The sequence below is a fragment of the Dermacentor silvarum genome, chromosome 1 (genome assembly GCF_013339745.2).
Source record: "Dermacentor silvarum isolate Dsil-2018 chromosome 1, BIME_Dsil_1.4, whole genome shotgun sequence".
NCBI lineage: Eukaryota > Metazoa > Arthropoda > Arachnida > Ixodida > Ixodidae > Dermacentor > Dermacentor silvarum.
The window spans coordinates 406,036,119-406,061,169 of NC_051154.1; the positions used below are offsets into that span (position 1 = coordinate 406,036,119).

Consider the following 25,051-nt stretch of genomic DNA (forward strand, 5'->3'; position numbering starts at 1 on the left):
GTTCATCGAACGTTGCGAAAAAAAAGTGTGCATGTGCTTACTGAGAATATGACTTGAAAATAAAATGTTTCGTCTCTTCCAACACTTGTCATGTTTATTTAAAATGTCTGCATAAACACACAGTAGCATCGTGTGCTTGCTGCTCTGGCGGTACAGTTTACACGAAGCTACTCGATGCATGCAAGCAACGCGTTAAAAGAATCGAATTGTAGCCTCCGGGATGAGCACTCGCACGGATGCGATCTTGGAGGCCGTGTAATTTTTCTAATAACCAGAAGATAGCCTTCGAGATTGGCTTTTCGGCGCTCCCAATCTCTGAGTCTGTATAGATTCCACACACCCGCTAGGCGCGCTGCGAACCGAAACCGGCTAGAGTCACTGGAAAATTTTTAGAGTATCGCATTTGTTTTCCGCGTGCCGCCACCTGCCGCGGTCACCGGTGATTGGGGCGCTCGTGTCACGTGACCTTTTGCCGCCATATTTCTTCCAAGCCCTTTCAGTTGGCACGTCGAACCCGTAGCGTACGCACCGCGCACGGAGAGCACTTCGCCGTTTTGTTCAACGCTTGCGTTGCGCTTGCGAACACAGGCGTCAGAAATAACCCATCATCATGCCTGGTTGCTGCGCCTTCGGGTGTAGCAACCGAACGGAGTCCGGGAAGGCATTTTTCTCTATTCCGTGCTGGAAGGACGACGGTGAACGACGTTCTGCGTGGCTCCACAGAATTGGCCGCAAAAACTTCGCGCCCTCGAAGAACACCCGCTTGTGCGAGGTAAGTTTCTTGAATAACTAGTTTGCTGGACAGTTATTGCTTTCAAGTGACTGTACTTGCGTGTGACCGCTAAACTTTACCTGTCCAGTTCACGCTCATCGCTTTGGGTGCGGCTATTGAACACTATGTAGCTAGCACACGTGCTTTTGAGTGAGCTGTTCTGTTCGCGTGGCTCGCTTTGTTTCACGCTATTGAAAATCGCCCAGTACCTATCTTTCAAGTAAGGTCTCCGGTTCGCGCGGCCCGCTCTGCTTTGCGCTATTGTTTCCAGTAAACTGTTCGGTTCGCGCGGCTCGCTTTGTTTTACGCTATTGAAAATTGCCCAGTACCTATGTTTCAAGTCACTTAGTGCTGTTGAAAACATCGCACTACGAACTTTCTAGCAAGCTCTAGATCTCACTGTTTCATTCGGTTTGCGCGCCGCGTTTGAAGAAAACGTACATACATGTCAAGGAAGCTGCAGTGCTTGATTCGCGCGGCTCGATGGAAACAACAATCATACATTTCAAGTGAGCATGTTGTGCTAGAGAGTAAAAGAAGATGCTTCCCATGAATAACGTGTTTTAAACAAGCACCAGGTCTATACAGAAAATGTTGCTTCAAAATGTCTTCTATAGATTTCCTGACTTTTTTTTGCGACTACTTACACTTTAGATATTTTTAGCACTGTCACAGGGTAGGTTTATTAACATTCCTATTTTTCTTTGTTTTCTCCACGGACAAACTATAGGACCATTTCATTCCTGATGATTTTGAGAAACCAAGAGTCGAATCGGAAGACCGGTATGCTGTTGTCATGCTTGACGAAATAAATTGTTGTTGTGACTGTTGTGAAATAAATGTGTTGCTTGCCTCCACATCTTACTTTGTGACTGCATGCTGTTCTGAAAATGGGAATTTTGCTGACAGCATGAAGAAATTCGGGGACAAATGGTATGGTGTCCCTTATACAGGGAGGCTGTAAAATATGCTTGTCAAGTGGCACAGCACCTCTATAAACAGCCTCATACATCTTTTTATGCCGTGAGTGCAGCGACAAGAACATCATTTAAAAAATAGAAGTGCTCAATGTTACAATTCCGTTTCAGAAACCTAGTTTTTACCGTGTCTTCGCAACTTCTTTTTTCGAAAAAGTCTTTTTGTGTTAATGATCAGATTCACATAAAGGGTATACAATAAAAGGAGCATGGTCGAAAATAAATATAGGAAAACCGCACCACTGTTTAGTACTGGCAATGTCAACACAATACTCCAGAACACAGTAACAGATTGGAAATAAGTGCACTAAAAGGTTGACATTATCAAAGGTATAAAAAAACATTCGTACACATTCTTTATAGCCGTATGCGGATACCTGCTTGAGTTTCGCGTGAATTAAAAGCTGTTAACCAGTCGTTTACAACGTTACCTTCAGAGAGCTTATTTCACAAATCGACGAGAACATTCCAAGCACGCATTCGCAAACACGCCAGTAGCCGCAAGACGCGAAGTTTGCTTGCAGAGGCTGCTGGCGTTTTATCACTGATACGTGACAGGCAACTTTATAAATCTACATAAAAATTACTGCTTACACTTCGCTCCGATTATACAGATAAACAAGCGCAGCAGTAAGCTGTTTACATTTGCTTGCTTTTGTACTTCGAAAGGACGCGAACGAGCACTATGAAGGCAACCTGAACACCCACTGCATATTCCATCGGCTGTCAAGCTGCGTTTTTAGCGCAAACACAACCTCAGGGCCCAGTTTTCATGTAAAAGACGTTTCAAGCGAATTCACTGGGCGCATACAAGTATGTTTGCAGCAGCTCTGCACATAGCACTTCACGCAAGACGAAGTCCAAAAGCGACACGTAGAGCATCGGTTCGCGAGCATCGGAACCATCGCCGCACATTTTATACATTCCGTCGCTTACCGCGCAGTACGTTCATTTCCGTCGATATCCTGATGTCACTTGTGGCATCCACTTGAAGAAAAACACAAAAATAATCCAGTTTCGCGAAACGGGACTCGAAATCTAGGGGGGAAATCCGTCAGATAAGTCAACGCTACTCAATGCATGCTGGCACCGCTACAGCACGTCGGCGGTCTGGAAGGAACATGGCCGCCGCCACCCAATGTTGCCGGCATGCCGCGTACCTTTGCGGTACTCTGTTTTTCCAGTGACTCTAAAACCGGCCGCAGGGGCCTATGGAAGTGTCCTCTCTTAACTTTGTATGTTACTCCTATGGGCAGGCGCGCGGAGAGCTGTTGGATTCGTGTGCGTTGTGCTCTCGTGCGCCTAGTTGGCGTGGAAGCGAGAGGCAGCACAGGGCAAATCGCTCACCGCTGCTCTTCATCATGCCAGCTTTGGGATGGCGAGTGTTCGCGGTCATCAAGTGAGATCTGTTCATGTTCGCCAGTGCATGCGTGACACCATGCTTGTTTACCTAATTAGTAGGCGAATTTTTGCAGAATTTATGCGTCCGATGAATACTTTGGCTATCGGATGAATACTTTGCATTTCGCGCGGAATTGGAAGATGGCGCTGGCGATTTCATCGCCCGCGCAATCTTCCCATGCCAATGACGAGTGGGGAACACAGAAAACATATTTGACTTTACCGCGGAAATCCGTGTTTTCTACTTCAACCAGCCGAATGGCAGCGCGCAAGGTGTCCTCTCCACGACCATGGCACCACATGGGAGCGTGAGCAAGATCTCGGCGACAGCACTGCACAAGACCACGGTCGCCGATGACGCCGCGGCGGAGACGAGCTCAGGGGAAGACACCTCCGTCACACACAAGGACAACGCCTCACCGCGCAAGGTAACCATGCACGCTCATGCATGTAACGCCTAATTGAGACGGCGTGCCGCATGGCAACCGTTTGTATTGTCACGTCGTAGTGACGGCCAAGAACACAGTAACAAAGTAATGCGTTCTAATGACGAGACTAACTCTTTACTGGGCGAACTTTCGCCTCTAAGAGCAAGTGACATTCAAACCACAACGATAGCGGCGGACTGTGTCAGCGATATGATCTGATCTGCCGGTCAAGCGCGTCGGCTTTTATACATGACTCGTCGAAAGTTCCAGTTTAATTGCTGTCGCCCGGGTGCCTTCCAGAAACTGCACAATTTATGTCGTGCATACAATCTGATTATACAAGGTTCGGTGAGAACGTGCACAACACAGAATCGACGATGACATTCGAGTCATTTCCAAATCAGGCAAGCGCGTCTTGCGCTGAGCGATAACATTAAGTTAGCGGGTGAAATGCAGTCCCCGAGAAAACGGTAAATAAGCACACGAGTGAGTATGGTTAATCGTCAACGTATTCAGAAGAAATAGTTAAATCTGAGCCCGTGTTCGAAATACAGTTCGTGAGAACCACAGCGGTTCGTATGAAACCGCCACTGGCGAGGCGCAATGGTAAACATAGCTGGGCGAGTTTGTAAGGTGCAATAACTTTTTTTGTGGATACAGCGATTCTTGCAAGAGACATCTACAAAACAACTCGCGAAATCACCCAAGCTATTCAGAGGTACGAGGAACGTACGTATGCTTCAACAAGGCTTCTGCTGCATTATCAGAGCACTATCATTATTTTCTTTTTTTCAATAATACTTGCTTGAATAATATTGAATAATATGCTTGCATAGGTTAAAGCGTCGCAGGAAATTAATGTGCGCTGACGATAAGGTGCTTAAAGAACTAAAAACTACCCTTGAGTACAAAATGAGAGAGTCCCGAGAACGTTATTTTACTGAAACACTTGGGCGTTTTGCATAAGAAAGCCCACGAAAATTCTGGCAGTTCTTGGGGAACAAGGGCCAGCGACGACTCGAGCAGGTGGCGTTGGGCAACACTTTCGTTACAGACAGCAGGCAAATAGCGCAAATGTCTAATTGTCACTTTCAAAGTGTTTTCAAAGCCGGACAACGATTGTGATAGCACTCCCGCAACAGATTAATCAGGCGGTCTATCCATATCCTTGGAGGGTGTAGTTGAACTACTCTTACGGTTAGACGCAAAGAAGTCAACAGGTCCAGATAAAATTCCGGCTACTTTTCTTAAAAGATATGCACAGCAGATAGGTAGATTTCTCCTCATAATATTTAATACGTCCTTAGAAACTCGTAAAGTACCGACAGATTGGCTCCTGGCTCGTGTTGTTCCTGTTCTTAAGAAGGGTAGCCCGATAGAAATTAGTAATTATTGACCAATTTCACTTACATGTATTTCTTGAAAGGTGTTGAAGCATATTTTGGTGAAATATTTAAATAATTTCTTGAATAAACACAATATCATACACAATGCACAGCATGGATTCCGACGGAGCTTTTCTAGTAACACGCAGTTAGTAGCAGCCATTAATGAATTTGCTAAAGTTTTAGATATGAATGGTCAGGTGGACATAATATTTTTGGGCTTCTCCAAAGCCTTCGACAGGGTGTCTCACAATAAACTAATCCTAAAGATGAAAACAATTGGTATACCTCCCGAAATAATCAACTGGGTTATATCTTATTTGACTAGCAGAAAACAATATGTAGATGAAGACGAATCATGCTCCGGAAATTTAGATGTTTACTCGGGAGTACCCCAAGGATCTGGGATAGGACCGGTCTTGTTTAACCTCTATATCAACGATATGGCACACTCTGTCAAATCAACTGTCTCCGTTAAATTGTTTGCCGATGACTGTGTCATTTTTAAAACTATGAATTCTGTTTCTGACCAACATGAATTGAATGTGAATCTAAAACTACTGGCAGAATGGTGTGCTGAATGGGATATGATTATTAATCTTGAAAAAAAACAGTAGAGATGTGCCTTACTAATAAAAGAAACAAACTGGTGTTTTCGTATAACATAAACGGTAACATGATCAAACAAGTAGAAGAATATAAATATTTAGGAATTACCATTACATCCAGGATTAAATGGACCACGCACATTGATAACATATGCTCTTCAGCTCGGTAAAAATTAGGCTTTCAAAACACAAATTAAGAAGATCATCAAACGAACTAGGAAACCTGGCGTACAAAGCCATAGTAAGACCTTCTCTTGAGTATGCAAGTATTGTATGGGATCCTCACACAACAGTAGATATAGAAAAGAGAGAAAAAATTCAAAGATTAGCGGCTCGTTTTATATATAACCGCTATAAACGCCGGGACTCCCCGTCTACTATGTTGCAAGAAGCGAAGCTGGAAGGATTAAAAGACCGCAGAAGAATTGCTAGAATTACGTTGCTAAGCCCATTATATTTCTCGGAACTAGGCATTGATCCCCAAGAGTAAATGAATACTACACAATCATTTCAAAAATCGCGTCATAGGCATCAACACTATATTGAACCTATTTTTGCTGGCACGGATGTTTACAAGTATTCATTTTCCCCCAAAACAATAGCAGACTGGAATGGATTGCCGCATGATTCCCTCCTTCTTGCTCCTGATGAATGATTTGGACCGTCAGAATGCATTATCTGTGATGTGCTATATTGTTAACGTTGCTTCTTTTCTTTTTATGACGTGTTTATCCGTGCAATATCTCGTTCAGTTTTCTATTATATGCGTCGTCCATTTTTGGTGTCTCTTTTTCAAGGTCGAATATTTTTGTCGTTTTGTATTTTGCCTCTCCTGCTTTGACCGTATTCGGTCCGCAGTATGTGATAAATAAAAAATAAGAAAATAAATAAATTTTGAACGTCCAATGCTTCGGTATTTTGAAGCTGGCGAAGTTACGCTGTATTGCATTGGGGGATAGTAACTATATACCTAACTTGCAACTACAAAGGGTTAACGCAGGCACAGCACGGGTAGTTAAAATTAGTGCAAAGGAAAATACAGGGTGAAATAAATGGTGATAGTAGCGAACCGCGGCTGGTATTCAGAAATTCATATTTCCCTCGAACCATCGCGGTAGCACAGCGGTTGTGGCGTTGCGCGGCTGAGCTCGAGGGTTCGATGCAGGCCACGCATTTGCATACGGGCGATATGAAAGAAAAAAAATGCTCGTGAACTTAAGTTTATGTGCATTTTATTGAACCCCGGGTGGTTGAAATTAATCCTGTCTCGCACTTCGGCGTGCCTCGTATTTCAGACCGTGGTTTTGGCGCGCAAACCACAAGCATTCAATTTTTCACGAATTGAACATGCTGGCGGCCGATGCGGTTTCTAGTAAAATGGAGTGATTTTTACATGCGTGTACACGTGTGGTAAATAACACCTGCCAGGCACACTTTTTTTCCAGTGCTCTTTAGTTTTTAGAGTTCACTTCGCTTGACATCCCGTATTCTGCATGACCGTGGCTGGTTCATGTGCAGATTCTTGTAAGTTGGAAATATATATACTTTAGCGCTTCTTCGATGCAACGCACGACTCCCTTCGTGCATGCGTAGCCATATTTATCAATAAGGACCCCCTTCTCAGATGCAATATGAAGTTTGTTAGGTGGAGCCCGCTTCACTATTCTAATAATTTTACTTGCTGTAGCTCCCATGTTTGAACCATTTGCATTTCAGCGCGTATGAAAAAGCTTTGTGCCCTTTGGGAGCACTTTGGTTCCATGTATATTGTATTTGTTTCTACCGATTTTTTTATCATTAGGTAGTGAAAGTTAATAAATTTTAAACCCTTCCTCATGCAGAGTTATCTGTCACCAGAACGAAGCTCGAACAGAAACAAATGAATTAGCCACTGTCAGTTTTTCAAATCAATTCCCTACACTAACCAGAAAACATTCTAACTTGTGTCATGGGCTAAAATCTGCGTACGGCCCATTTCAACAATATTTTTTTATAATCTTACTCTAATTGCATACATGCTGATAATTAAAACATACATAACAATAACCATAAGCAATGCATTGAATATACAATGTCGCCATACTGTACAGACCAAACTGCGCTTTCCAGTTGTGCGTACAGGAGTACATTAAGTACACTAGAAATATTTCTGGACTTTAGTAAGGCTTTCGATTGTCCAGGCCATAATATTCTCTTAGATAAGTTAAGCAATTACGGAGTCAGGGAAAGGACACTTGAAATTTTTAGTTCATATCTTAAAGACCGTGAACAAATAGTGAACATAGACGGTTTTTGTTCATCCAAAGGTTATCTGAAATGCGGCATTCCTCAGGGCAGCATATTGGGACCTTTTCTTTTCAATGTCTACATAAACGGTGTGGTAACAGTTTCGACAGAAGCTGATATTGTAATTTATGCTGACGACGCTTCCCTACTTATCTCTGGTCTTTCTGACACAGAAATAATTTCAAAAGCAAACAATACCCTAACAGCCTTTTAAATTGGTCCAAACTAAACAATCTCAAAATAAATACAACTAAGTCAAAAGCTGTTATTTTCCGCGCTATAAATCGTCACATAGCGACTAACTTAACAATTAACCTAGGCAATAATATTATTGAGTTCGTCAGCCACCATAAAACACTGGGTGTTATATTTGATGAGCACCTTCGACGGACTGAGCACATTAACTACGTAGCCCGAAGTTTATCAAAAGTTGTTGGAGCACTTTCCCGGTGTCGCGGAATTCTTCCAGTACACATTAAAAAAAACATAAATGTTTCATCATTTCAATCACACATTGCATATTGTCATCTTGTTTCGGACACGGCATCACCGACTAACATGAATAGAATTGTTAACCTGCAAAAGAAAGCGATTCGTATCGTTGCAGACGAAGAGTACTGCGCAAACTCCAAACCGCTTTTTATTCGGTTAAAAACTCTGCTAGTGAATATGATGCTACCGCGCATTATTGTTTCTTTATTTACTACCAAAGCCACACTTCGTGCTAACTTTGTCGCAATGTCAGCGCTCAAAGAACGCGTATATGCCGGCAGCCAACACTCGACAATTAGGAAAGTGGTGTCTTCCCAAAACTCGAACCAATTACGGTCAACAAATGTTCAAGTATGTAATCCCTTACACCCTTAATTGATGGCCCCGCAGTAAATAAACGTGCTTTAATGGTACACTTTTTAAACAGAATTGCTGAATTGATAGCAGATTCATATCATGTAGATTACATTCGGCGTTGTGTGTTGTTTCGTGTGGATTTATTTAGAATGATTTTGTAGGCAATGTCTAATTTCACTTTTCCACTTTGGCATTGTCTGATGTCCTGTTTTTTTCTCTCTCGCTCTCGGTTTTTGTAGCAGTTCATTCTTCATAAAATATCGAACTTGAAGGCATACATGTGTGCACTTAAGTGGTGTGTATATATGCCATGTCCATGTGTATATCTGTGTATGTAGGTATATATATATATATATATATATATATATATATATGGGCGTATGCGCGCGACTTCTACGGCTGTTTGCGCGTGTACGTGTGAATATAACATGCCAGTGTATTATGCCATGCCAGTGTGTGTATTATTGTATGTATATGTAAACTTTTTTTACAAATGTGTAACTACATACACATATATACCATATGTTTTTTTTTTGTTATTCGCAGCTTGGTGCGAACGGTTTCTTTCTTATTTTTTCCACTTTTTTATCGTGTTGCTTTTTTCTCGTATTGCTTTTCCTCGCACGGGTGTACGACAAACACTGCTGTTTTGCCACTGTTGCCGCTGCCTGTAGGGGCCTCGTCAAGCTGCTCAATGAGAAGCTTTTTCTCTGGGGTCCATTTTTCCTTGAGGAAAATAAAAACTGTTTCTGATTCTGATTTCAGGCGTAAATTTAACATTGAGACACGTGTAATGTAGTACATCATGTGCGTGCACCTTCCGAATGGTTCCCAACTGAAGAAAACGCACACCATACAGGCGGCCGTAAGCTAAGACAAAGGTGTACTTACAGGTGAAATCTTATTCCCGGCGTCTTCTTAAGCCAATTTCTACAGCCTCAAGCAACGCACGATTTCACGATGGCCTAGTGAGGTGTTTCAGTGCTCTAGAAAACATGCCACAATCATCAAATGCCATTACAACAGCAGCGCGTCAACCACGGCGGCGCGGGCTTTTTGCCGCAAGCAAGATGGCGGCGACCAGCTTCACTTTCGCTGAGCCACTCCAGAAGTTTTAGTATATAACCTCCTCGGTATTCCCTTGTTCGGACGGTCTTGCTAGGCGTCTCCCTGAGCTCCCGCTGCGACCGCGCGGCACCCTCTCTCCTCCTTTGTAGCGCATTCGACGTATAATGAGTGTCGTGCTGTCCTCGAAGGCTATAATTATTTTCAGTTGGACAATTTATGTCGTTATTGGTAACTAATGAAACAATGCACGGTAAGGATTGCGGTTTGTGACCTGTACGAAGACCAGTAGAAGCCCCATGTCGATACTTAGGAAAGATAAGAATAACGTAGGACCACAGTTCCTATATGTTTTTTATACTGATGATTATGTAAGTATGAAAGTGATTCTCGGTAGCAGACAACCAATTTTAGTGATAGATCGAAGAGTTTTCGGCTGCAGATGAATCACTCATTTAATGTTCCCCTACTTGCCGCAAGCGAAACCAAATTGCAGCCGTCAAGGTGGGAGGTCAATAGCGCACGGCATATCAGCAGTTGATAAATTCAAATTTTGAGGCTTATTGCCATAAAGAAGGTCTTTCAGAGATGCCGCAGTGAGATATGCTCCAGGTTACTGCTGTCTACCTGGAGTTCTAAATGCACGAGCATTTTTTGCTACTTATTTGCGTTCCGCCCCCATCGGAACAGGGCGATCGAACCGGCGTACCCGTGCATAGCAGCGGAACCCCGCCCCTCACCCACCGCGGCGCGCATCGCAGTTTATAGCTTTCGCTGGCAGTACAGAACGGCACATTGCGAAATATGCATCTTTAATGTCATTCCTTAAAATGGGAGAACAATATATTCCTGTCTTTAGGTGAGTTCTGTAAACTGTAACGTGACCTGTAAACGAGAATCACCTAAATATTGCTGCTTTCTTTAGAATCTCGGCGCAGACGGACAGTCCACCCAACCGCTAGGCAGCTCGGAGTCGGCGAGAAAGGCGCATGCGCCGCGATCACCAACGAAGACAGCGCGACGACGGGTGAGTTCCTTCACACGTGAACGCACCTCCATTGTGTCGTTGCCTACTATTATGCCTTTTAGTGGGCCGCTTCACATAATTATTCAGTTCAGTTTATTGAGCATTCACAGAATGATATGTTAGAATACAGTGATCCAATATTCATACAATGATAGTGGTTACACAAAAAACTAATAAAATGAAACAGCTAGTGAAAAAGACGCAAGTACGGGAATTAAAAGCTCCTAAAATAGCAGCTTGATGGGATTGCTGTCCCTGATATTTTAAAGCAGTTTCGCAGCAAACAGGGAGAGGAAACAATACATGTTCACGTAAAAATAATAAAAGAAGTAAAGAAAAGTAAGCATTACCAGAGTGAAATGATATACATGCACGTAAAAAAAGAAACCTGTAAACAGTGTAAAAAATAAGAATCAGCAAAGAGTAAAAGAAATATACTAGCACATGTAAAAAATATGCCACATATTAAAGAAAAAAAACATACACACAAACCGCATACACAAAACGGGGAGGAACTTCACTGTAAGGAATGAGTGCTGTCAGCGGTGCTACATGGCGTTTCTAATTAAATATTCCATCTTTATCCTTTATTCAAGATTTACCCCGCATTGCCCGAAGGCATTTAGCAAATGGGTTACACTAGGGGAAAAAAAAACAAGTCTTCACTGGTACAGCACACTTGCTCTTCACACAGCTGATTCCACTGCATAATAGTTTGACAAAAAAAGGAATCCGCAGGCAAGTTCGTCCTGGCACGGTACTCGCGGATTTTAAGAGAGTGGTCATTACGCCTAGAAACATAATGTGGTTGTTTCAAGTAGCTTTCACTACTAATTGCGGTCTTATTATTCAATATAAGGTATTAAAACTTCAGTCTCAACTTTTTCCGCCGAGAGGAAAGCAGTTCCCAATTCAATTCGTGTTTCATTTCTGTACAACTTTCTCTCCGCCCATACCGCCCCAGGACGAACCTGGCAGCTCGGTTTTTAATTCTTTCCAGTTTATCAAGCAAGTTTTTTTTGTTTTTTTTTTTGCGCGGTGTCCCAGGCGGCGCAGGCGTATTCTAAAATCGGTCTCACACATGTTAAGTAAGCAGTTTTCTTTTGGTTCGGCTGTGAACATTTCAAGTTCCTCTGAATAAAATGGAGTGCCCTACCAGCTTTTACACTGACGTCTTCCACATGAGCAGAGCTTGAGCAGTCAGATGATAACGTCACGCCTAGATACTTGTATATAGGTTCATTTTTTGCCAGGTTATCATTTATCTGGTAAAGACTTACAATCCGTTTCTTCTTTCTTGTAAAACATACATGAACAGACTTTTTTGAATTCAAATTCATCTTCCACGTGGAATACCAAGTATTATTACATTCTAAGTCTAATTGTAACATGGCAGCATCTTGTTCACTCTTAATTTTCCTATAAACAACACAATCGTCGGAAAACAACCGTATACATGAAGAGATACCAACAGAAATATCGTTTATATAAAGTAAAAACAAAGTGGCCCTAAGACTGAGCCCTTTGAGACTCCTGACGTCACATCAGCGTATGCCGAGCTTTTGCCGTTCAATACAACACATTGTCGACGCTGAGACAGATAATTTTCAATCCATGCGAGCACACTTGAGTTAACATTTAACATTTTAAGTTTAGTAAGAAGAAGCGGATGTGACACTGTGTCGAATGTCTGGCGAAAGTCTAAAACGACCCAATCTGTTTGCCCTCCTTCGTCAACATAGAATGCCAATTCATGGTAAAACTCAATTGAGTTGTGCAAGATAGACCTTTCCGAAACCCGTGTTGTTCTTTGATTTGTATATTATTTGTTATATGATGCATTATCTCGGTATATAAAATATGTTCAATGATTTTGCACGAGATGGGTGTTAGTGAGACAGGCTGTAATTCGCCACATCTATTTTCGAACCCCTTTTATGAATACGTACAACTTGAGCGGTTTTCCAATAATCAGGTAAGAGCCCTGTGGATAGCGATTTCACATAGATTAGATAAAGGTACATCGAGTTAGGTGTAGCACACCGCTTTAGTATGCGTGGAGATATACCATCCGGACCGTTTGCTTGGTTTCATCTATGACCTTTAGGAGTGCCTCGATGCCTTTAACGCTTAATTCAACTTGTTCTATTAAAGGAAGTGTGCTTGCATGCGGTGTAGGGCTATGGTTGCATTTAGGTAGGACGACATATTGAAAATATGTATTCAAACACGTTGCCTTCTCGGTATCGTCTGTAATTATTTGTTGATTACAAACAATTTCATTGATTCCTACAAAATCTGATCCGCATCCTTTTAAGAACCTCCAAAAATGTTTAGGATTAGTTTTCATTATGTAGTTGAGTGTGTTAAAGTACTCTTCCTTCGTATTTTTATAGCAAACTTATACCCCTGTGTTACTTCAAATAACTTATTTATGTGATTCATAATTTTAGTTTTTTTTTTGGTATCTCTTAAATGCTCTCTTTCTTTTTTTAATTATTCTGAGAATACGCGAATTCACCCAGGGTTTCTTACGTTTTTTGAGTCTGGTGGAATCTATGCTTGGAACATACTTGTCCGTAAGCTCAAGCAGTTTATCTTTAAATACCCGCCATAAATCATGGATGTCGTAATCCTCAGCAAGACATTGAAAACCGGCAAGTGATCGAGGAGCTCCTGGGAGATACTAGAATCACTTTTTCGAAGAAAAAAACTTTCCTTGATGTGGGTGACGTTGATTGGTTATTATCTGTTTTAATGTCTGCAATGACAGCGTGATGATCGCATATTCCTGGTGTATTACATGAACCGAACTAATAAAGGTAGGTGAGCTGCGGAACAAAAGGTCCAGAATGTTACTATTCCGAGTTGGAGCATTGACATACTGTAATAGTCCCAAGGTGTTTACAATGTTTTTCATTTCTAAGTTAATACGGCTGTCAGCTTTGCGTACACAATCACCTTCTAGTCATTCCAAGTCAGGTAAGTTAAAATCACCCGCAAACAAAATAGGCTGCCGTGATGGCTCCGAAACAATATCATACAAAGATTGTAACGGTTTTAAATCTGAACTCGGTGGTCTGTAGAATGATCCAACAGCGTACGAGGAGTTATCAGGTAGGGTGACTGAGCACCAAATTGATTTAACACCGTCGGTATCAAGATCTAGCGTAAATTACTTAAGAGAATGGTGAATTAACAAAAACACCCCTCCACCGAGGCGGGGCCTGTCCTTCCGATAAGCAATGAATTCTTTAGGGAATACTTCACTATCCGCGATAGACGGGTTCAGCCATGATTCTGTGTCAAAAACGATTTCAGCCTTAATAGACTCTAAGACCAGCGAATTCACCAACTAGATATTAACCGAAAGACTTTCACGTGGGACAAAGAAAAAAAGTTGTTCCATTCAGGAAAAAATGGTGCAATAGAAAGGAAATGAAACAAGTATGCCATGACCTCGTTGCTGTTGCAGTAAAATGTAGGAGTATAATAAACAGTTTGTCGAAGTTTAGCTTTACCTTGTTATTGCTGTCCGCTTTTTTACCTTTTGCGTATTCCCACAGATGCTTCCGTATTTCTCGAGTCTCGGATGAATAATCCTCATCCACTCTGACTCCTTGAACTTATTAGCATTTGACAGGACGTCCTGTTTTTCCTTACTGGCCTTTTGAACCTATCGCTGTAACGAACCACACTTTCCTTGTCATTGTGTCAGCGTTAATACCCTTGCTGTTTAAGAAATCTATTTATAAGAATTCATTTGTCAAGCACATTGTAGCATGAGCTGTAGCAAGTGTTACCGGGATACAGACGAGCAACTATGCTTGTTGTTTATAGAGCTTCGTAGAGTACATTAACAGCGAAGCTGTTTAAGCCAGCCGTAATTTGTGGTGCGTAGCCGGGGTAGCCATGGCAACCCCCCAAAAAAAGAAGGAGACCGCGTGCGTGCGCACGCGGTCTCCTCCTCGCCAGCTCCCTGCATTCACGACCCCTGCCTTTCTTCTCTCCGCGGCGCGCTGAGCCAGGAGAAAAAAAAAGGCGAAAGCTTGCATTAGGCCGTGCAAAGCTCAAGATACAGCGAAGCTGGCTGATTGATATAGAGCGGCTAGCCTCCAACGCGTTCGGCGTCGGCAAGCAGTAGCGTTCTTGGCACTGTGCCAACCTTGGTTAGCCTGCCTGCGTTTGTGGCATGCCAGGAACGCAGTCACTCGTAGGCGCCGACGCGTCCAGCGCTAGTCACGCGAAATGTCGCGAAAGGGAAGGTACCTCGGAAAATGATCGCTCGAGAATACCTTCTCTACATGCGTAGTTAAGTTAAGCCAAGTTAAGACCTAGCAGCAACCAAGTTCATACCTAGCAGTAGCAGCCAGTAAGCTTTGCTGTGCCTAAGCTTTGCGCGACTGAGTGCAAACTTGCCTGATTTTGTTTCATTGCTGCATGATTAATCATTTTATCAACTCAGAAACAAAGCAGGTCAAAAGTGATTACTTCGACACCGATTCGGCAGTTGTCTTTATAAAATGAAACCTAGGGAAAACGGTGCCATTCATTAAGATTTGTGTCACATGCAGGGCCGTATATGAGTATTGCGGTGACGTTATTGTGCACGTCCACCTTAGATTCCATGCCTCCGAGAACAAGATAGCCCACGGGGCGTTGTAGTGGGTGGCCGCACATGGTGTCAGGCACCTCCTCGCATGTGTACAGTCGATTATGAAGGGAAATGTCACGTTGACGAAGGAAGATTTCGCGTTTGGTAATACGTTATTGCAATTTTGAACACATGGTCAAACTAGCGTAGTCCACTTCTCGAAGAGTGCTAGTTTTATAAATGCGACTATTTCTAATATAAAGATGGTTCCTGTAACAGCGTCGTCAACGTAAGAGCGCCTTCAGTATGGCACCGAGTAGAGCAGTCGGACTCAAATGGGATGCATGTGAAAGGTATCATGTGACACTTGAACTACGCGCATGACAATGGCACCGATATGCGCGCAGGTCTCAGTCCGAAATATAACCAAGACGCACAAGTGCTACCGACATGCGGAGCATGTACAGCTTGAGTGATAACAAGCGGAGTAACGTTCGCGCTGCTGCGCGCACTAACAGTTGCGCAAAACAATTGAAGTGCTGCGCTAGCTACTGATCAGATCATTTGTGTTGTATGTAGTACACAGCGCAGCAAAAGTACGGTGCTTGTTTTCCCGTGGGTATTTTACGCGCAAGCGTAAGTGGCCCGTCGCCGCTGAAATCGGCGATAGGTAGTTTGAAGTTGCGAAGGAAGCGAACGCTGGAGGCGGAATGCGCAAGGTCGATCCCCATAGGTCGCGAAGCTTCGGGCGAAAAGCGGTTCAGAACCAATTGTCACCGACATCAGCAAGGGTGGTTATGGGAGCAGCGATTGAAGCGCGACTATGTTTGGAGGGAATAAACACTAGGAAAGAAAAAAAAACGTCTTTAAATTAAAGCGAGACGCAGTTAGATTCATTCAACGAAAATAAAATTCCTAATTCATTTTATATATGCATGGCGAGAAAAGATACAACTGTATTTTACTAGATCATTATCCATATATACCTTTTTCAGGGCCCAGTGTGAGAGCGCCCATCGATAGCGGCGGGCGTTGACGCCGCTATCACTTGCAATGCCATGCAACTCTTGGAGTGCGTGGAAAGGCGCGCTAGTAAAGTTCACCTGTTACGATACGCCCCCGTCACATGTGTTGTGTTGCATGTCGACGCTTGTCTGAATTAGGTGACGCGGGTAGTTTTATTGTTTCTTAACCTGTGCAGTCAAAAGTAGTGAGTTGCGACCGTCAGATACTTGTTTACTTTAGTTGTTTTCGTGCAACAGCGCTGGCCGACGGGCTTGGCGTCCGACGAAAGGACGAGCACTCTACGCAATCTACGCCCAAAGTGTTCGTCGGCCTCCAAAGAAAGTATGTTCTGTGCAGCGATGCGATTTCGACACCCGTACGGCTGATCTTTTCCGGCATCGCTTTTCGCGCTGAAAACTCGGAACGCCCATGAAGTCGAATGGCGGGGAATTTGAATATACAGCTCTAATGGCAGGCCTCCGAAATCAAATTTCGCGCCTATGAGAACAAAATGACGTCACTTCTGCTTTTGACGGATATGACGTCAAATTATTTTTTCTTCCGCCGGAAGTGTTCCCTCCTCACACAGATGGCGCTAAGCCCCATGAACCGCCGGTAAGCAACCATGGTTTGAACGTATGGGCTTCTATGGAAGCTTCGCTACCAGGTATATCTACCTTGGAATGCGCCTGGAGGTGGAGAAAATCGCCGGGGAAAGTACGACGGAGTGCTCCGAGGGAGCGGCAAAGCAACGCCACCTACAGGAAAGTCTAGGTGGCGTTGAGTGAAGCGGGGAAGGAGAAGAGGCGAAGCGTCGCGGCGGAGGAAGGTAGGCGGAGGCCAGCTTACTTTGGGCAGTTGCTACGGGTGCTGACTGCGGAATGGACGTACCGGGTTTGTCTCGTGATATATTCCCCGCTAGAATATCGGCTATCCCCTTTTTTTTCTCTTCTAGTTGACATTAAGCGGACGAAATGGAGCTGGGCAGGCCATGTAACGCGTAGGATGGATAACCGGTGGACCATTAGGGTTACAGAATGGATACCAAGAGAAGGGAAGGGCAGTCGAGGTCGGCAGAAAACCAGATGGGATGATGAAGTTAGGAAATTTGCAGGCGCAAGTTGGAATACGCTAGCGCAAGACAGGGGTAATTGGAGATCGCAGGGAGAGGCCTTCGTCCTGCAGTGGACATAAAATATAGGCTGATGATGATGATGATAGTCCCCGCGCTGCGGCGCGCCGTGTTAGCGGGGGGGGAGGGGTGCGGTGGGGGGAGTTTGCTCCGGCTGCCACCGCGTATCGGCTGCCACAGCGTAATCGCGCGGCCACGCGAGCCCTATCTTGAAAGCGATCTGCAATGCCTACAATCTAGGCGTATAGGCGCACCGAGGGCCGATAGCGCACCGAGTGACGTTTCACGAAGTGAAACATCACTAACCTTTAAAGACGATAGTCTTTCTTGGGCTACCTAAACGCGAAAAACTTACGTCTGTTTGTCATTTGATTCAACCGCCCGGCCAAAACCAAGCATGATGAGAGGAGATGAAGCCAGAGAAAGAAAGAGAGGCAGACAAAGAGCGAGAGTACTAAATAAATAAATAAATAATTAAATAAATAAATAAATAAAATAAACTCTCTTGGCGAGGCCGGATTCAAGCCCGGGTACCCATGGTCCCCACGGTCATACCACAAGGCTATACACCCACGTTTCAAGAACATGCATTTATGGGAACCATATGATTGCGTTGTACCAACGATTGTAACAGAACTTGCTATGGGCGAGAGAAACAGAAAATGACAGTGAGAGAGAGAGAGACATTTAAAGAAAGAGTGAGAGAAACAAAGAGAAACACAGATAGAGAGAAAGAGACGCTACGCGTTAAAAACAAGCCGACTGAAGCCGCGGCTCTGTAGCCTGCTTTAAGCCAACAGTAATAAAAGGTCCCAACAGATGGCGTGAGAGCAGGGTGAACGCGGGAAATTTGAATTGAATTCAGCAAAACATCCATTGCATCCATCATGGGAGGAGTGAGAGGGGAGGGGAAGAGCGTGAGGGGTGGGAGAAGAGAGGGTGTTACGTATCAGGGGCGGCAGAAGACTATCGTCTTTCGACGTCATTTGCAGCGAAGCAAGCAGATATGCGGCCATTTTTTGACGTGTGCTGTCTATCGTCCACTTTTGCGGACCCGATGTTTCTACCGGCTTTCCAGCCGCCTGATTCGATTTGATTATTTCGTTATGAATGCGAAAGCATTACATGTCCCATGAGGCAAAAAATCCAGCTTGATAAAGTGATGGTACCAAAAATAGCCGACGGCGCGAAGAGTAAACACACGTCAAAAAATTCTCCGAATGACATCAAATTTCGCAGGGAGGTTCCCGTAAACAAAGTAAATTAATGGCATTGAGCAGGGTCTGTGTGGGAATCGAACCTGGGCCTGCGGGGTGCGAGACGAGAACGTTTCCCCGACGTCACGGGGGCTCCATGGTTCTGGCTGACTTAAGGTGTGGCTAGTGCATGCATCATCGCACACGTCACGTCGCAGCCATCTGGCTGCTACGTTAGAGTAAGGCGACTTAAGGTAAAGTTAATTATGGTGAAGTTAAGTGAATGAAGGTGAAGTAAAGTGAGTGAAGGCGAAATGAAGTTGATTAAGGTGGATTAAGTTTGGGTGCATGCTGGACGTACCGTTGGATGTCGAGGAAATTAATGAGTGCTTACGGTGAGATATAACTGATGTTTGCTTACATCATTTGCGTGTGTGTCATGGCGATATAATGAAGCAATCCCAATATGAACTCGTAGCTACTTGGCGATGACATCTGAATGATTGCGGTGTGGTGATTAATGAACGCAGAGGAAGGAAAGCGAAGAACGGAACGCAAACACGACGTAGTACTTGAGAAGTTTTAAATGGTAATAACTTAAAGAAGTCATAATGCTTTCGCATTCAAATGAGGTAACAATATTTAAGTGACTGTCATTTATTTATTTATTTATTTATTTATTTATTTATTTATTTATTTACTTATTTATCCCCATTACAGTTACCATTACAGTTATAGAATGGATACCAAGAGAAGGGAAGCGCAGCCGAGGATGGCAGAAAACGAGGTGGGGTGATGAAGTTAGGAAATTTGCAGGCACAAGTTGGAATCAGCTAGCGCAAGACAGGGGTAATTGGAGATCACAGGGAGAGGCCTTCGTCCTGCAGTGGACATAAATAAAGACTGATGATGATGACATTTGTCTCTCTTCGTTATGCACAGCGTCCTTGGCTTCTCCACGATGTTTAATAGGTAAATGAATAAAGGATGACGACTGGTGAAACGAAACATTTCACCTATTCAATAGTTCGCAGCCAAACGCGGCGCAAGCCCATTTCTCTTGGCTTTTTCACCTCTGTGTTGGTTCACGACTGCCTCGTGCACCGTAACGAGTGCCATAGCTGGCGCCTCCTTGCGTGCCATTTATCGCCAATGCCGTGTTGCCGACCTCGTGTTAACTGTTCTCATAACGGCTGTCGCTATAAAGAAGAAAAAAAAAAAGGCCAGCACGCTAAACTGCGCTACTAGCTTTCTTTGGTTGCACGACATTATAAATAAATTGCTTTCCGTGTTCCCTAATGGGAGACAGCAAGCGTAGTAGAGATGTTTGCGTAATGATTTGTTTGTCAAACGTTGGATGCCGGTTGCCGCCACAGCGATCGCTGCGCCATGAATTGAGCAAAGCATTTCTCTGGCACGCAGTCTGCTACATTCATTAAGGAGCCACTGGGGTAGTGCGGTGAAGATTACTGAGCGTGGCTAGTATGTAGAAGCACATCCCGATCAAATATCCTGTTTCCCCAGCCACAATGACTGTTACAAAGTTTCTTACTGTCTTGGTTTAAAAACCGTTGCGTGGATCGTTTAGCGGGAAAGATATGAATGTTGATGCATAATGTCTGAAACGAAAAAGGTGGCGACGTCTTTCCCCGCATCTCCCTGTGAGCCCGAACACTGTACTTCGTTGCAGGGCACGAGGCCCGAGTGCGGGGCGCCCCAGTTCACGCTGTGCGCGGAATCCCGGCGCGAGTTCTTCTACCGGGCCGAGGCGGGCACGTGCGCCGTCGCCACGCAGGCGGCCTCCTCGTTCTGCAACCGGAGCCCGAACCGCTTCGCCAGCCTGCGCAGCTGCCGCCGCAGCTGCGTGGACGCCATTATGCCGGCACAGCGCTGCTTCGACAAGCCCGTACTCGGCGGCTGCTCAGGGTCAGAGTGCAACTCGGCCACACCTGTCACGCGCTCTTTGCTTCCCCCGCTCGTAACTTATCACAATTCGGGGGCTTTACATGCCAAAACCGCCATCTGAGGCACGCCGTAGTTGGGGGCTCCAGATTAATTCTGACTACCTCAATTTCACTAACGTGCTCCTGAATCCAAGCACACCAGCGTTTGCTTTGCGGCCCCATCCAAGTGCGGCCGGAATGAGACCCGCGGTCTCGAGCTCAGGAGCAAAACGCCACTGAGCTACAGCGGCCGGGCCTCATAACCACATATTGGCGTCCGTCTACTGCTTACACAGCCTTCCAGTTCAACAGCTTCTCAGCATAACTACCAGTTTCCTTTCGATGGGCACAGAACTTGGCATACGTTCATGCTATTTGAATGTCTAAAGCGTTTCTTGTCCTTTTAGTTTGGCTTGCCCTGCGAAGAGGAGTACTCGCTGCCAATACAGGTGTCGAGCACTGCTTCAATTTCATATCAATAAAGCAAACTACAGCAATACAGGCATAATCTAACCAGTTAGGCTACGACTAAAAATGAATGATTGGCTGTCTTACGCAAGGATTTTTTGATTGAACACCTCGACTTTGACAGAAGCCGTTTGACAGAAGCGAGAGCACCACAATAATTTCGCCTTAAACGTCTTAACGTTTAAACTTCCTACAAGTTCTTTAACCTATCCTCCTTATTCTGTGCTTTCAGCTTTTTTCGTTTAATAGCTTTGGAAGCGTGGCCACAATTGGCGGAAGCCACCTAGTCTGCGTGGATTTCACGTGGACGTAATGCTAAGCAGTCCGACCTGATTTAAGTTCATACCCCATGAGAATGTGAGCGTCATCAGTGAGAAACCAACTCATTACCTCGCTGTTGCGTAACACTATTTCCGAATACGCTTGTTGCAGTCTTCACCAGAGGTTCGCTATTTACTTCTTCCTAATAAGCGCTTTGTCGGCGTGTACAAGCGAATCGGCGTATTCATTCTTATTCCTCAAAACTATTCACGCTTTCTGTCTCCCTTTGTTTCTTTCATTCTTTCGTTCTTAAATAATAGTGCTAGCTGTCGTAGATAGCAGCATCACGGAGGGAGGCGCTCACCGAATATCAGTACATTCGGTGAGAAAAATACACAGAAAGAAAAAGTCAGAAAAATGTATAAAACGCGTTTCTACGTCTATTAGCAGGTATTTTGAGGTCAAAAATGAAGCTCAAACACCCAGGACAACCACAAAGTAGAGACGAGACAAGCACTGGCGCTGTCGCGTCACGTCTTTGTGTTTGTCCTGGCTGTTGGCGCTGAACTTTTCACCTTAAAGTACTACGCACCAACTAGCCCCAACCGAAGTTTTATTGATAGCAGGTAGACTGTTAGAATGTCTAATACAATACGTTCGATAACGGCGGAATTCGTGATTTTCCGCGACACCATGACAGTGTTAGGTATTTTCTTCATTGCCGCCATTTTATCTCTCTTTGCAACTCTTTACAAGCAAAGTCTCACAGGCACGAGAGAAAAAAATTATTGAATTATGAGTATGGTGTTTTACGTGCCGAAACCACGACCTGTTTATGAGGCACCCCCTAGTGGGGGACTCCGGAGTAATTTGGTCCACCTGGGGTTCTTTAACGTGCACCCAAATCTAAATACACGGGTAAACACATTTCGCCCCCGTCGAAATTGGGCCGCCGTGGCCAGGATTTGATCCCGCGACTTCGTTCTCAGCAGCCAACACCATATCCCCTAAGCAACCACGGCGGGTCATGAGAGAAGCTTGGATGCATCAATCAAGATGCACCCAGATTGAGCAGGGCACCAGACTGTTCAGACAGACGCATGCACATACTCTATTCACCGTGAACGCACCTGGTGCAGGAACCTGGTAGCCACGGCCTGGTGGTTCTTCGACGGCCGCCGCTGTGTCCAGTGGCAGTTCCCGGGAGGACAATGCCCGGTGCCGGGCCACGCGTTCCGCAGCCTCGCGCAGTGCCATAGGCAGTGCGGCGCCGGACGGAAGTCACGGAAGGTGGGGAAATACGGTGACATTGTTATTCTGTCTACTTCAGGATTGATGAGGATAATGCGCCAGTCTCTGAATATTGTCTCTGTCACATTACTATACTAATGCCCATTCTTGCATTTGCATTCATTCAGGAAATAGCGAGCCATCCTTTAAAAAGGCGTAACTTGGTCTTGGTACTGAGGCAATGTGTGAAAATTTCTCTGTGCTTTGACAGCTGTCCATCACGCGCAACAACAACTGTCACCAGTCTGGTTTCGCTAAAGATCCCCCAGTGGTCAAAATTAGTCCGGAGTCCCTCTCTTAAGCGTGCCTCTTAATCAGATCGTAGTTTGGGCTCGTAAATCCCCAGAATTAATTTTTTAACCTTTCTGGTTGCCTGAGGGAAGTGATGAAAGCCCCTTGGCCCCATCGGGCTTGCTTGACTTTCAAGATTGTCTTTTAGTTCGTTTCTATATTCTTTGCAAGAGGACTAGATTCTGTAGTTATCGGCAAAAATGAATTCAATTACATAAGTTATGTATTTGACAAAATGTAGATTATTATTCTTGAATAAAATATGAAATTTCCAGGATCGCATTGAACCCGCAGGTATTTTTCAACAGGAGTGGGAGTCAGAGGACCATGACAGTCCTAGATATTTTCTTCATAGCCGCCGTGTTATCTCTATTTGCAACTCCTTACAAAGCAAAGTCTCACAAGCACGAAAGAAAAAAAATTATTAAAAATGGGGTTCTACGTGCCGAAACCATGATCTGATTATGAGGCACGCCCTAGTGGGGGACTCCGGAATAATTTGGGCAACCTGGGGTTCTCTAACGCGCACCCAAATCTATATGCACGGGTAAACGCATTTCGCCCCCATCGAAATGGGGACTGTCTCTCCACTTTGTCCTGGTCAGTGCGCTGCTCTACCAATATGGTATGGTGATTACCAACCAACACGCCCAATTTTACACATTTCATAAAGTAAGTCTTTGTCTGGGTACTCCGCTCCTCTCTGCAAGCTAGTTTGAGACAAACTTTCTAATCGTCCAAGTTCATGAAATTTTCCCATGTGCTACCAACAAATATGCTCGACGCCAGCAGGCGAAGATCTGGCCAGACGCCCCAGTCGGCTCTCCCCATGCAAGATAAGATGTACTTCGTACTTTCCACGAGATCATCACATGAACAGTTCAGGATATAAATACTTCGAATGCGAGTCTCCTGAACCCTATGTAGCGGTAGTAAACCTAAATGCGCACAACTCGTTTAGCGCCATTGTGACGCAAGTGGTAGCTTTATCGAAGAGTTTCAACTTTCTTTTCTGTGGCTTGATAACACAAACTACGCTATCCTATACGAGATACACACAATAAATATTAAATTTACATGGCAAGATAAGGTTTTCCATGAAAAACCATCATGTTCCAAACAACTGCACAGTTATACCCACCCGGAAAGAAAGAAAAATTTTTCGAGGCCCTAAGTGGTTGCAGTAGCTGAAGTGCAGAGGAAATGAACACCTATATAACCTAATGGAACATAAGCAATCAATGCCTGAAATTCGAATCAGGGACCGGGGCTACAAAGCCGGCTTTTCGATCGGCCCGAGCGCCCTCGATTCACCATCGTGCCTGTTCAAAGGTCACAGATGTGTCTGCCTATGAAAATAATAATAAGGCAGGCATGACGCTGGTTGGTAACCTTCGCTCTTGTACGTCACGCTCACAGCCAGCGTGGCGGTGCCGCCGTCCATCTAGCCGAACCTGCAGCGGGCAGCAGCTGCGGTTCCCGTACTTCGCCCACATGTCCCGGAGCGGCCGCATCCTGTGCCTGCAGGTGTCGGCGGACCGCGTGCTGCAACAGCGCTGCCTGGTGGGCGCCAACCGCTTCCACAGCCTTGCCGGCTGCCGCGCTGCCTGCGTCACGCATCGCACGCCCTTCAGGCCGCGGCCCCGTGTGGCTCCCAGGCGCCGGCGATCGAGGCACAGTCTTCGGCGACTAACAGCGAGAGCAAGGAAGGGCTCGCACAATTGACGCAACGAGAAGCCTTCCGTTTGATTCATTTTATGTAGGAGTATTATACGCAATACATTAAGTCCCATGGTTGCGATTCATTGCTGGCTATCGTTACGTGCCCAGGCAAGGCGTGAAGAAAGCGAGCCAGCCATCCAAAACCAACGACGTACGGTGCGCCAATGTTTTTTTCTTTTTTTTGCAGTAATTTGTGCGTGTGCCACGAAATTATCATCATCAGCATTGGCTCGAGCGCCGTCGTCGTCTTCCACAGTTTAAGCCAATTTGTGCGTGTGGCACGAAACTGCCGCGCCGTAGCCATGGCAACCAGGCGACGCCACACAGACACAGCTCCGCCGAGCTCCCGCC

The 25,051-nt window shown here is 44.8% G+C and overlaps 1 protein-coding gene across 1 annotated transcript; it reads left to right on the forward strand.

The window, feature by feature from the left end:
• The first annotated feature begins 3,068 nt into the window (after positions 1-3,068).
• Positions 3,069-24,703, forward strand: LOC125943991 (papilin-like). The gene is made up of 6 exons (XM_049663641.1): positions 3,069-3,148; positions 3,405-3,578; positions 10,697-10,798; positions 20,416-20,651; positions 22,537-22,687; positions 24,398-24,703. Exons 1-6 carry the CDS (start codon positions 3,125-3,127, stop codon positions 24,701-24,703), a joined length of 993 nt encoding a protein of 330 aa, XP_049519598.1. The 5' UTR covers positions 3,069-3,124.
• Positions 24,704-25,051: the final 348 nt, after the last annotated feature.